The 14,854-nt window shown below is 35.6% G+C and overlaps 1 protein-coding gene across 4 annotated transcripts in view; it reads right to left on the reverse strand.

The window, feature by feature from the left end:
- Positions 1-14,854, reverse strand: part of SBF2 (SET binding factor 2) — a 484,493-nt gene that overhangs the window by 229,720 nt on the left and 239,919 nt on the right. For all 4 annotated transcript variants that reach the window (XM_044258810.1, XM_044258813.1, XM_044258812.1 and 1 more), the window contains one exon: positions 13,550-13,655. In XM_044258810.1, coding sequence (XP_044114745.1) covers positions 13,550-13,655 — 106 coding nt within the window. The remainder of the gene's footprint in view (positions 1-13,549; positions 13,656-14,854) is intronic.

A 14,854-nucleotide genomic window follows, 5' to 3' on the forward strand; every position in this document is an offset into this window, starting at 1 on the left:
TACCATTAATAGTAATCATCTAAACTCCTGTATGCTCAAATTCTCCAACTATTTAACAACATATATAGAGAAAGAAGATGACTACTTAATTTTTCCCGTTATAATTGAGAATGAGACTAAAACAAGAATGCTATATGAATAAGCTGAAAAAACTGAAAACAGAAACACGATCCAAGCCACCAGATTTCAATCACTTAATGTAAAAAGACAAAAACTATTCTACAATTGATGCATTAATCAAATGATTCATAAACTAACCAATCAATATATTCTTCATAAAGGTATTAAGGTAAAAATAATATTTTCTACCCCCTAAGCCTTCATTATTTCCTCTGGCATCTTTTATCTTTCTATTTCAGGAACAAAATTATTTTTTATATTCTTGTAAAATTAATGTCACTTCAGGAATAATTATATAGTGTTACAGACAAAAGCTTTTCCAGGGAAAGACTAAAGAGAATACCAATTTTTTTCCATTAGAATATTCAGGAATAAAAGTAACTTTCCAAATGGAAAGTTACAGCTATATTCAACATTTTAAGGATGTTCATGTAAAAAGTAAAAATAATGATAATAAGATAAACTAAAGAAAAAACTTTGGCTGTTTTAGTAATTTTTTAAAATGCATCTATATTTACTATTAGAGACAATCAACAGAAATATTGATCTAATAATAGTTAATGAAAAACTGGCTAAAGTTAATTTAAGTAAGCAAAAAGGAAGTATACATATAAAAAAGTTCATACCAAGACTCAATCATGAGGAAATAGAAATTTTGAGCAGACCAATAATACATAAGAAGATTGAAACAGTAATCAAAACTTCCCAACAAAGAAAAGTTGAGGACTGGATGGATTGGTAAATCCTACCAAACATTTAGAGATGAATTAATACTAACGCTCCTCATATTTTCAAAAAAAAGTGAAGAGGAGTGAACACTCCCAAACTAATTTTACAAGGCCAGCATTACCCTGATAACAAAGCCAGATAAGGACACTATAAAAAAAGAAAACTAAAGGTTAATATCCCTCATGAACAGAGGCAAAAATTCTCATTAAAGTATCTGTAAACTGAATTCAGCATCACATTAAAAGGCTCATACACAATCATCAAGCAGGATTTATATCTGGGATGTAAGGATGGTTTGACATACACAAATCGAACAATGTGATATAACACATTAATAAAATAAAAGATTTAAAAATCACATGGTCATCTCAATAAAGCAGAAAAGGCATTTGACAAAATTCAACATCCTTTCATGGTGAAAATTCTCAACAAATTGGGCATAAAAGGAATTACCTCAACATAATAAATGCTATATATGGCAAGTCCACAGCTAACATCTTACTCAATGGTAAAAGGTTGAAAGATTTCCTGCTAAGATCAGGAATAAGACAAGGGTGCCATTCTTTTTTTTCTTTTCTTTTTTTTTTTTTTTAAAGATTTATTTATTTATTTATTTGACAGACAGAGATCACAAGTAGGCAGAGAGGCAGAAAGAGAGAGGAGAGGAAGCAGGCTCCCTGTTGAGCAGAGAGCCTACAGCAGGGCTCAATCCCAGAACCTTGGGATCATGACCTGAGCTGAAGGCAGAGGCTTTAACCCACTGAAACACTCGGGCACCCCAAGGGTGCCCTCTCTTAAACCATTCAATTCAACACAGTACTAGAAATCCTAGTTAGAGCAATTAGGCAAAAGAAAAAATAAAAAGCATCCACATAAGGAAGGAAGAAGTAAAACTGTCTCTGTAGATGATATGATCTTATATAGAGAAAATCCTGAAGACTCTACCAAAAAGCTATTACAACTAATAAACTAATTTAGTAAGTTTCAGGGTACAAAGTCAACATACAAAAATCAGTTGCATTTCTATACACTAACAAAAAACTATCTGAAAAGGAAATAAAACAATCCCATTTATAATAGCATCAAATATAATTAAAAACTTGGGACAGAGGTCTAATAGACACGTGAAAAAATGCTCAACAGCACTAGGCATCAGGGAAATACAAATCAAAACTATAATGTGATACCTGACTCACACCAGTCAGAATGGCTAAAATTAGCAACTCGGGAAACAAGAGATGTTGGCGAGGATGTGGGAAAAGGGGAACCCTCTTACACTGCTGGTGGGAATGTAAACTAGTTCAGCTACTCTGAAAAAGTGTGGATATGGGACGCCTGGGTGGCTCAGTTGGTCAAGCAGCTGCCTTCGGCTCAGGTCATGATCCCAGCGTCCTGGGATCGAGTCCCACATCGGGTTCCTTGCTCGGCAGGGAGCCTGCTTCTCCCTCTGCCTCTGCCTGCCATTCTGTCTGCCTGTGCTCGCTCTCCCTCTCTCTCTCTGATAAATAAATAAAATCTTTAAAAAAAAAAAAAAGTGTGGATATTCCTCAAAAAGGTTAAAAATAACACTACCCTATGACCCAGCAATGGCATTACTAGGTATTTACTGAAAGGATATAAAAATAGTGATTCAGGGGCACCCGGGTGGCTCATGGGTTAAAGCCTCTGCCTTTGGCTCAGGTCATGATCTCAGGGTCCTGGGATCGAGCTGTGCATCGGGCTCTCTGCTCGGCGGGGAGCCTGCTTCCTCCTCTCTCTCTCTCTCTGCCTCTCTACCTACTTGTGATCTGTCAAATAAATAAATAAAAATCTTAAAAAAAAATAGCTACTCAAAGGGGCACGGGCACCCCAATGTTTATAGCATCAATGTCCATGACAGACAAAATATGGAAAAGAGCCCAGATGTCCAATGACACGTGAATGAAAAAAGAAGATGTGGTACATATACACAATGGAATATTACTCAGTCATCAAAAAGAATGAAATCTTGCCATTTGCAATGACATTAATAGAACTAGAGGGTATTATGCTAAGCAAAATAAGTCAGTCAGAGAAGACAAATACCATATGATTTCACTCATACATGGAATATGATAAACAAAACAGAGGATCATATGAGAAGGAAAGGAAAAATAAAATAAGATAAAAATAGAGAGGGATGAAAACTATGAGACTCTTAATCACAGGAAACAAACTGAGGGTTGGTGAAGGGGAGGCAGGTTGGGATATGGGGTAATTGGCTGATGGACATTAAGGCACTTGATGTAATGAGCACTGGGTGTGATATGCAACTGATGAATTACTAAATTCTACCCTTGAAAATAATACACTATATGTTAACTAAATTAAATCTAAATTAAATATTAAAAAAAACAACAACATCACCTTAGGGATAAGTTTAACCAAGGAGATGAAAGATCTGTATGTTAAAACCCGTAAGACTTTAATGAAAGAACCTAAAGAAGACACAAATAAATGGAACAATAGCCTGTGTTTATGAATCAGAAGAATTAATGTTGTTAAAATGTTCACACTACCCAAAACCATCTACAGATTCAATACAATCTCTATCAAAATTCTAATGACATTTTTCACAGAAACAGAAAAAAAAATCTTAAAATTTATATAGAATGATGAAAGACCCAAAATAGCCAAAGCAATTCTGAAAAACAACAAAACTGGAAGCATTACAATTCTTGATTTAAAATTGTATTACAAAGCTAGAGTAATAAAAATAGTATGGTATTGTCATAAAAACAAACACATAGATCAAAAGAAGAGAAATTATATCATAGAAATAAATTCACACATATAAGGTCAATGAATATTTGAGCCAGGAATATTCAATGGGAAAGATAATCTCTTCAATAAATGGTGCTGGGGGGCACCTGGGTGGCTCAGTGGGTTAAAGCCTCTGCCTTCGGCTCAGGTCATGATCCCAGGGTCCTGGGATCGAGTCCCACTTTGGGCTCTCTGCTCAGCAAGGAGCCTGCTTCTCTCTCTCTCTCTCTCTCTCTCTCTGCCTGCCTCTCTGCCTATTTGTGATCTCTGCCAAGTAAATAAATAAAATCTTAAAAAAAAAAAATGGTGCTGGGAAACTGGATACTCATATGTGAAAGAATGAAATTGGTCTATCACAAAAAATTACTCAAAATGGATTAAATACATAAACATAAGAACCCAAACTATAAGCTTCTTCATATTGGTTTGGCAATGATTTTTTTCAATAAGACACCAAAAAGAAAAAAATAAAGAAGTGGAACAATATCAAATTAAAAAGTTTCTGCACAGGGGCAACTGGGTGGCTCAGTGGGTTAAAGCCTCTGCTTTCGGCTCAGGTCATGATCCCAGGGTGCTGGGATCGAGCCCCGCACCTGGCTCTCTGCTCCACAGGGAGCCTGCTTCCTCCTCTCTCTCTCTGCCTACCTGTGATCTCCCTCTGTCAAATAAATAAATAAAATCTTAAAAAAAAAAAGTTTCTGCACAGCTAAAGAAATAAATCAGCAAAATGAAAAGGCAACCTACAGAATAGGAGAAAATATATGCAAACCATCTATCTGAGAAGGGAATAAAACTAAAATATATTAGGAACACATACAACTCGATAGCAAAACAAACACCTATCAGATTAAAAACTGGGCAAAGGACTGAACGGACATTTTTCCAAAGACATATAAATGCCATGAAAAGATGCTTAGCATCACTAATCATCAGGGAAATGCAAATCAAAACCACAGTGAGTTATCATCTTATATTTGTTAGAATGATTACCAAAAAGACAAGAGGTAACAGTGTTGACAAGGCAGTAGAGAAAAGGCATCCTGTAAGCACTCTTGGTAGAAATGTAAATTAGTGCAGCCATTTCGTAAAGTAGTATGGAGGTATCTGAAGAAATTAAAAATAGAACTACCATATGATCCAGGAATCCCACTTCTGATTATATATCCAAAAGAAATGAAATCCCTATCTCAAAGAGATATCTACATTCTCATTACATGTTCATTACAACATTATTCATAACAGCTAAAATAAGGAAACAATCTAAGTGTAAATGGATAAATGAATAAAGAAAATACATATAATACAATGGAATGTTATTGACCACAAAAAGGAAGAAATCCTTTTTTGTGACAACATAGACAGACCTTAAAGGCATTATGTTAAGTGAAACAAATCAGACAGAGAAAGACAAATACTCTATGTTTTCACTTATGTGTGGAATTAAAAAAAAAAAAAAGCTGAATTCACAGAAATAGAAAGTAGAATGGTGGTTAACAGGGACTCAGGGGTGTGAGAAATGGGAGATGCTGGTCAAAGGGCAGAAATTCTAAATATAAAATGAATAAATTCTGGAGATCTAATGTACAGCATGGTGATTATCATTAACAAAACTGTATTATATACTGAAAAGTGGTTAAGAGAGTAGATCTTAAATATTATCAGCATACACATAAAAATGATAATTATGTAAGGTGACAGAGGTGTTAATTAACCTTACTATAGTAAACATTTCACAATATATATTTGAATCAAATCATCACGTTGTAAACCTTAAACTTAAATAAGCTATATGTCAATAATACCTCAATAAAGCTAGGGAAAAAAGTATTAAGTACAAATGATACAAGACTACTGTTTATGAAAATAGAGTGATAATAGCTGAAGGTCCAAGATCATTTTAGTCTGTGACTTTAAAGACTTTAAAAATGTCTAATAAGGGGCACCTGGGTGGCTTAGTGGGTTAAGGCTCTGCCTTCAGCTCAGGTCATGATCTCAAGGTCCTGGGATCGAGCCCCACATCGGGCTCTCTGCTCAGCAGGGAGCCTGCTTCTCTCTCTCTCTCTGCCTGCCTCTCTGCCTACTTGTGATCTCTACCTGTCAAATAAATAAATAGAATGTTTAAAAATAATAATAAAATAAAAATGTCTAATAAGGGAAACAGGCTCAGTCAGTTAAGCCTCTGCCTTCAGCTCAAGTCATGATCCCAGGGTATTGGGACTGATCCCTGCATCAGGCTCCCTGCTCAGTGGGGAGCCTGCTTCTCCCTCTCCTGTTCCCCCTGCTTCTCCCTCTGTCAAATAATTAAATAAAATCCTTAAAATAAAAAAAGTCTAATAAATAATACACTGTAAAAACTGTGGAATATTCTGAAACTAGTGTACTTGCTGTAAAATCCAAATTATAGCTAAGCGGATATAATAAAACATGTCCTGAATATTTCTTTTATTTTTTTTTAAGATTTTATTTATTTATTTGACACAGAGAGAGAGAGCACAAGCAGGCAAACAGGCAGGCAGAGGGAAAGGGGGAAGCAGGCTTCCCCACTGAGCAGAGAGCCCGATGCGGGGCTCAATCCCAGGACACTAGGATCATGACCTGAGTTAAAGGCCGGGGCTTAACCCACTGAGCCACCCAGGCGCCCCACAACATGTCATGAATATTTCACAAAATTATTTGGGTTAAGGAGGGACATCTGAGTTAAATAACTATGGATTAAATGATAAAATTAGATGGGCTATAAAACCAGCCCTATGAATACAATCTTACTAACATTAAAAAACAAAAGCAAAAACAAAACTAGTTTTCCACACTTAAAACACAAATCTTCAGGTAAACAACAACAGTTCACATAGGCTAAAAGAAACAAATAAACAAGATGGAAAGTAAGAGATAAAGGTGATTGACAGGAAATTATGGGCTGATGGTAAAAGTCCACATAATTATTTCAGGCAAACACAGAGACATCTCAAACTATGAAAAACAAATTCATTATCCTAACAATCCTTGGAGAGAAGAACCAAGGAAATGGTATCATTACATTTAGACCTTCCACAGGAAAACTGGTCAAGGCTACAACTTAATCTGCTTCCTGTCTGTGTTTTATAAAATCCACCACTACGATCTCACCCCAACCTAGGTAGTGAACTCTGATAATAGTCTAATATTGGCCTTCAACAACAGTCCAACCAAAATGACTGGTGATAAGAACATGCCTTTAGTCAGAATTATCAGTACCACATGTTCTGGAAACTACAACTCTGCACATGGCGCTGTTTTAGAGGCATCCTTCTTTTTCCTTCCCTTTCTTATCTTTTCCTTATTTTTTCCCTGGAAAATTAAATTTTGAATATGTAAGCAAAAGATAATTCAGCTCAAACATACTAGAGGGTGAAATAATGAAATGTGATCTTCAAATTACTAATAATCATACATTCTGGCACATTTCATCCATAGATAGAACATCTGATGAAATAATGATTGCCATTTTCTTCATGGCTAATATATTCACTCATTTATTCAAAAAATATTAATGTCTTCTGAGTCCAAGGTACTATACCAAATATAGAGGACACACAGAATACTAAGATGAGGAAGTTCTTAAAGCTCACAGTCTTATTAACTCCTTACTAATAAATAGGGAAAAAACACGGAGGAGAATTTCCATACCATCTGGCAATCAACACATCTGTCCTGTACTGCTTCTATACTTCTACTTCTAGACTTTCTATTATCTGAGGATAAAATCTCTGATTTGTTTAAGCACTTTACTTTTTAAAAAAATAAAAGTTAAAATAGTTTTATAAGTTTAAGATTTTATTTATTTATTTATTTATTTATTTTATTTATCTGATAGAGAGAGAGAGAAAGAAAACACAATCAGGGAGGAGAAGCAGAGGGAGAGGAGTAAGCAGACTCTATCCTAAGTACAGAGCCTGAGGCAGGGCTTAATCCCAAGACCCCTGAGATCACATGAGCTGAAATCAAGAGTCCGGTGCTTAACTGACTGAGCCATCCAGGTGCCCCTAGTTATATAAGTCTTTTAAAAAATATTTTCATTGGAAGATTAAACAAATATAGAAAACAAATATAGAAAATCATGCAAATAAAAAAGATGGCTTAAGGAATTATCTTACAAACACTACTTAAGAAAGAGAACTTTGCCAGCAATCCTAAAGGCCCCTTCCACATGCAACCAATCAGAGCTACCTCTCTAGTGCCACGAGTAACCTTTATCTTGACTTTTCTATTAACCATTTTCCTGATTTTTTTCTATAGTTTTATCACCCAAATGTGCATTCCTAGACACTATAATTCAATCTCACTCTATTAAAAAGGGGATTTAAAAAAAAAGATATTTATTTATTTGAGAAAGAGAGAGAGAAAGCACAGAGGGAGAGGAAGAAGAAGCAGACTCGCTACTGAGCAGAGTCTGGCTTGAAGCCAGGAACCTGAGATCACAACCTGAGCTGAAGGCAGACATTCAACTGACTGAGCCACCCAGAAGCCCCCCAAATAGGATGTTTTACAACTCTTTTAATCTAGAGATTACTCCTCCTTTCCCTTCCTTATAATTTATTTATTAAAGAACCTGGGACATTTGACCAATAGAGTTTCTATAAACAGATTATTTTTTAAGTTTCTAATTCTAATTCCAGTAGAGTTAACATACAGTGTTGTATTAGTTTCAGGTGTATAGTACAGTGATTCAACAATTCTATACATTACTCAGTTCTCATCATGATAAGTGTACTCTTAATCCCCTTCACCTATTTCCTCCATCCTCCCACCCCACCTCCCCTCTAGTAAACATCAGTTTGTTCTCTTTGGTGAAGAATATGTTTCTTGGTTTCTCTCTCTTTTTTCCTTTCTTATTTTTTTTTCTTAAATTCCACATATAAGTGAAATCATACGGTATTTCTCTTTCTCTGACTTATTTTGCTTAGCATTATACCCTCTGGCTCCATCCATGTTGTTGCAAATAGCAAGATTTTAATTCTATTTCATGGATGAATAATATTTCATCACATATATAAACCGCATTGTCTAAGAACCTAACTTTGACAACTGCAATCTAGTGCAGTTCACTATGTTCCCCTATCTTCTATATTTTCTGTAATCAGATTTAATCCCTCCAGTGAAACTACAGGTACTGTTTAGCAAGGCTAGATCTGTTTTCTTTCCTAACATAATACTTGTTGATGCTGAGAACTTCATTTACTAAAGAATGTAAAATGATGAAGTTCTAGCACTATATATTTTTTTCATTTATTGGTAGAATACTTTTAAAAAGAGATAACTTCCCTAATCGACTACTGGGTTATCCTGTACTACATTTACAATTCATATAGTCAAGACAGAATAAATGCTGCATTCTTTTCCTTTATTGATAAGTTTTCAAGATAACAAATCATTTCTCTGTCACATTCTAAGATAATTTTTCATTTAATATTATTACAAATTCATAAAAACGTTTGCTGGGGGCAGCTGGATGGCTCAGTCAGTTAGGCATCAATGCTTGGTTTCAGCTCAGGTCAAGATCTCAGGGTCATGAGGTTGAGCCCTGTGTTGGACTCTGCACTCAGTGGGGAGTCTGCTTGAGATGCTCTTCCTCTCCCTCTGCTCCAACATTCATGTGCTCTTTCTCTCTTTCTCTCAGAAATATATAAATAATTTTTTAAAAATTTTTAACTAAAAAATTTTTAAAAGTATCTGCTGGGTTTCAACGAATTGCAATTTTCACCATTTATGAAGCTCAAATTATACCATTGTAGATCCATGCAAGTCTCTTCAAGATAGCTCCTGAATTCCTTTGACAAGGCCCTAATAATTTTTTCTTTATTGAGTTATAATTCATATACCATAAAACCCACCCTTATATAGCATACAGTTCCGTGGGGTTTAGCACAGTCATAGGTTGTAAAACCATCACCAGTCTCTAACTCTAAAACAATTTCACGACCTGAAGAGAAACCCAATTCTCATCATCAGTCACTCCATTGTTCTCCCCACCAGCTCCTGGCACCCACTAATCTCTCTGTCTTGATGGACTTCCCTATTGTAGACATTTCCTATAAATGGAATCATAAAATATTATGGCCCTTTGAGTCTTGCTTCTTTCACTTTCACACAATGTTTTCAAGATTTGTTTCATTTGTAGCATGTAACAACAATCATTCCTTTTTATGGCTGAATATTATTCCATTATGTGGATATACCACCATTTGTTTATCCATTTATGAGATGATGGACATTTGGGTTGTTTTATTTTTTTGGCTATTATGAATAATGCTGCTGTGAACACTCATTTATAAGTTTTTATATGAATATAGGTTTTCAATTCATTTGTAGAATTTAATATACTTTAACATATGCACACACACATATACTATAAATCATCACACAATCAAGATAATGAACACAAACATCCCAAAGTTTCCTCATAACTCTTTGTCATCCCTCTCTTCCCACTCCCAGGGCAACCAGTGACCTGTTTCTATTACTACAGATTAGACTGTATTTTCTTTGAGCTTTATAGAAACCATATCATACAGTATGCATTCTTTTTTGTAAGGCTTTTTAAATTCAGCATAATTATTTTCTGATTAATCCATGCTGTAGCATATATTAATAATTCATTACTTTGCATTGCTTAGTAGCATTCCACTGTATGGATATATCAGAGATTATTTACCCATTATCATCACCATTATCCACTGCCATTGATGAACACTGATCTTGTTCCCAGCTATTTACTATTACAGAAATGTGAATATGAACATTCGTATACAGTATTTTATGGACAATGCTATCATTTTCTTTAGGTAAATGGAGTGAAAGCCTTAGGAGTGGAATGGCTGGATTATTTGATTTAAACTGTGCTCTAATTCACATTCTCATTAATAGTGAATTAAATTCACAATTCCTTTGCCAATATTCAGGCAGCACTCTGAAAAGCTGGAATGTTGTTTTCCCTCTCCCTCCCTCCCAAGGGATATGCCCCAAGTTGTGCACCTTCTGCCAACTGCCACAAGCAGTGATGATACAGCAAGCTCTACCCTTCACTCTTCTTTGTTCTCAGTGGCATCAAAACAGTGCTGATTCTGTCAGTGCTCCAAATGAGTTGAGACAGTCTCACCGGGCAGCCATAAAGCTTCCATAAAGCTGGAAAATTGCATACATACTCCATTCTTCTCCTTCCCCCTCCCCCAAGGAGAGGTGGCAAGCTGAGGTGTCCTCTCCCAGTGCTGAGCTGTGCTGGCTTAGGGGAGAGGCTGACAGGGTAAAGTGAAATTGTTCTTCTTACCCATTTTAATGTGTCTGTTCTCAGCTTTGTGATCACCTGGGGTATTGGAAATTCTTTGCTAGATTCTGGAATTCTCATAAAGGTATTTTGGTCAGTATATCACTATTAAAGCAATGCTCCTGTGGAAGAAAAAGGACTAGGACTTCTTGTGCTGCCATCTTGCTGATGTCACCCCCCAAATTCTAAGTCTTGACTGTTTATCTCCTTCACTATTTTAAGCACAATTATTTAAATATGTAAATTTGGTAACTATTTTTCTGGTGCCCTGTGGGTTTTTATATTATCTATAGTTTCCTCTGTATTTCTTTCATATCGGATTAGTCCTCATATTTCTGGTCATTTTTTATTGAGTGCTGGGCAAATTCTGTAGACATACTGAAGACCTAGAATGCAATTACCTTGTTCCAGAGAGGAATTTACTTTTACTTGTACTATATGGCTAGAGACAATAGCATCAAGGATCATAATAATCATTTCAAGGAATTAAAATGATTTCAAGTTCCACTTCATTTTCTCAAGGGACCTTGTGTGGACCTTGTTTACTTGTGATTTACTCATTCCTAGGTTGTGGTCCTTTGTAGTCTCAACTCAAAGCATGAGAGCTTTATAAAGAAATCTCCCTTGATAAAACTTGACCTCAGTTTTCCTGCTCCCTGTGGGATATCAATACTGCTGTGATCAGCTTTTCAGTTACATCTTCCAAAATCAACAGATACTCTGGGAAAAACTGGTCCCAAATATATGTCTCACTTCTCTAGGTTTCCTTTAGTATCTTTACTGCCTCTCATGCTTTCAAGTAGATGATGTTCATATTTACATAGTTTTTCTAGTTGTTATTGTTAAGATGGTTAGTCTAAATTATATAGACCACCGTTACTTGAAGACATGTCCAGGTTTTATAAATTATACTTTATCTACAGTAGTTTTTCTCAGTGGGAGTGCTACCAGTCTTTTTGAGGTAAAAACTCTTCTGGTACACATACATCATGCATGAGGGATGTTTAATATCCCTGGTCCTGGGCACTAAATGCCAGTAACATCCCTCCCCTCCCCCTGGTCAAGCCATTGTAAAAACTCAAAAACATAACAGGCTTATAAAGCACTCATTAAGATAAAAGGCAGATTATTTTATTTGTGTCACTATTTTTCTGTTCCCCTTAATGGTAAATCTTTGTTTTTACTAACCCTTGTATGAAGTATACAGTCTCTTCTAAAAGTAAAAAAGTCATGTGAATAATCCTTGGCTAAAATCAACCAAGTCAATGGTTAGTAGGGACCATGGACAGGGTTCAGATAACCCATGAACTTCTGAAAATTATTTCTAGAAGATTATGGAAAGAGTATTTAATCAATAAGATATTCTTGGGGCACTGGGTGGCTCAGTGGGTTAAGCCTCTGCCTTTGGCACAGGTCATGATCCCAGAATCCTGGGATTGAGCCCTGTATTGGGCTCTCTGCTCAGCAGGGAGCCTGCTTCCCCCCTCTCTCTGCCTGCCTCTTGTGATCTCTCTCTCTCTGTCAAATAAATAAATAACATCTTTAAAAAACAAAAACAAAAGCAAGATACTCTTTAGAGAACTAAGTACCACCAGGGAAATTACCTATTTCACCTATTAAGAAAAAATATAGCTTTAATTACATTAGGACTTAGTTGAAATGACTTAGTGAGAAGCAGAATATTTTGGGAGGGGAGAGATGAAGGGATAGGTAATTTTTTAGTGTTTGAACTCCTGACGGGAAGCAGATGTAATGGGGGAAAAACTACTACTTTGGGATTGGTATCATCATTAATCTTTATTAAGATACTATAAAACTGTATACTTACATTAATTTCTTCTGAGGCTTTCTAAATTTGACAACTGAAGTCACAGCAGAAGAATAAGGATGGGGCCATTAATGAAAAAGGAGTGACAAATTAGAAAGCTGAGCTAGAAGCAAAATTCAGCATGAGACAGAAGGGAAACAAGAGGCTGGAAGTTTTGTGTAAGGTAATAATAATCCCATGGATAATAACGTGAACCCTAGGGAAGGGAAGGTTTCAATATAACTTAAAAAAGACAAAGACAGATGGAGAACACTGACAAAGACTGAATCAAAGAGAATGGGACACTCATATGCAGGCACATATAAAGGGTAAGTAAGAGGTAAAGTAAATAGGAATCTCTAGCAGCCCCAATCAGAAACATCTTCACCTTAAAGTTGTATGATTCCTTAAAGAAAGTACAAGCTGTCCGATAGACAGAGTGCACTTTATTGTATCCTCCCTGCAATTCTTGAGCCTTTTCATTGCTAGAAAATATGGTGATAAAGTTCGGATCCAGATCATGGATTAGAAGGACAGGACTTTCTGTTTCATTCGACAAGGTTTCTGCAAAAGTAATTCAGTAAAGGAAAAGCAAAATATACCATCTATTCATCTTTTAAAACATAAGGAAAATCTGCCTATTTTCTGTATGTCTAACTGACTCCAGAGCAAAAGAGGCCAGAGTTAAAAAATTTTTAAAAGAATAAGCATCATTTAAGATTAGGACCCACATAATTATCTATTTTATGTATCAGGTATTGTGCTTAAAATAAATCCACAGGAGGACACTGACAATGGGGGAAAAAACATACCCAACTGCTGAAACAGAAGAGCGACGCTAGTGCCTGTGACAGGAAGACTATCATGCAAAGGAGTCTGGATCAGCTGTCTGTCTCCTGCACCCAAGGAAAACAGCTTCTGCAGAATGGAAAAACACACACAGAAACATAAATGATTTCTTTTCAGACATTTTCTTAAGACAAAAAAAAATCCCTTTAAGTTCAAACTTTTAAAATGTTTTTGAATATTGAGTTGGTGATAACCCTGTAAGACCCAATTAGTAGATGCCAAGAATAAAAATGTAACTGATAACATTCAAGTTACACTGTGCTCAAATGATCATGGTATAAGAAAATTCAGTAAGGAGAAAGCTGAAATTTATTAAATGATGAGACAGAAAAATCACTGACAATCAGTTACCTAAAAAATAATAAAACATTAAAGTCAACGTTTTTATGTCAATTTTATGTCAATAAAACTTGGAGAAAGAAATAAAACTATATAATATGAACCATATATGCAATATTTTAAAATTTTTAGTAGCCACAATAAAAAGTTTTTTACTTTTTAAATTATTTTTTTACTTATTTGTCAGAGAAATGGAGAGAAAGACAGAAAGAGCACAAAGGCAGGGGTTGTGACAAGCAGAATCTGGAGAACCATGTTCCCCATAGAGCAGGGAGCCCGACGCAGGACTGGATCCCAGGACCCTGGGATCATGACCTGAGCTGAAGGCAAATGCTTAACCAACTGAGCCATCCTGGCATCCTCCAACAAAAAAATTTTTTTAATTAAAAAATAAGTTCACAAAATAAAGTTAGCAGAAATCCCACCATGATAAAGGTCCATGAAACAATTCCACTGCTATCAAATTTAGGTCATTTGTGACCAAACTCATATTTTATATTCTTCCCTTGGAGCAGGGGGAGAAGACTGAGGGAATAGGGAACAGGAGGAAAAAAAGGGAATAAAAATTAAAGAAAAACAGAAGATACCAGGTAAGACAAAACACAGTTAAAAGGCAAAGGGCAAAGCAAATGGATGCCCATTTCACTGCAAGTATCATCTCTGTCAGACTGAGGAGGATAAACAATGGAAGTTTTAGAGGGCTTTCCTCTTCTACAGTATTACACAAGAATAAACAAAATACACAATCAACTAATCAGTTTTAGGGCTTAAGGAGAAGAATTTTTTTTTTAAGTTTGGTCCTCTAGAAACACTGAGACATAGAAGCTGAGGTTCTACTGCAGAGACAAAAATAAAAATCTTTGGACAAACAAGATGAAAAACCCATGACCACTCTAACAAAGTTTTGTTTCAGTAAAATAATTTAATGG

Source organism: Neovison vison, chromosome 7 (genome assembly GCF_020171115.1).
Source record: "Neovison vison isolate M4711 chromosome 7, ASM_NN_V1, whole genome shotgun sequence".
Taxonomy (NCBI): Eukaryota; Metazoa; Chordata; class Mammalia; order Carnivora; family Mustelidae; genus Neogale; species Neogale vison.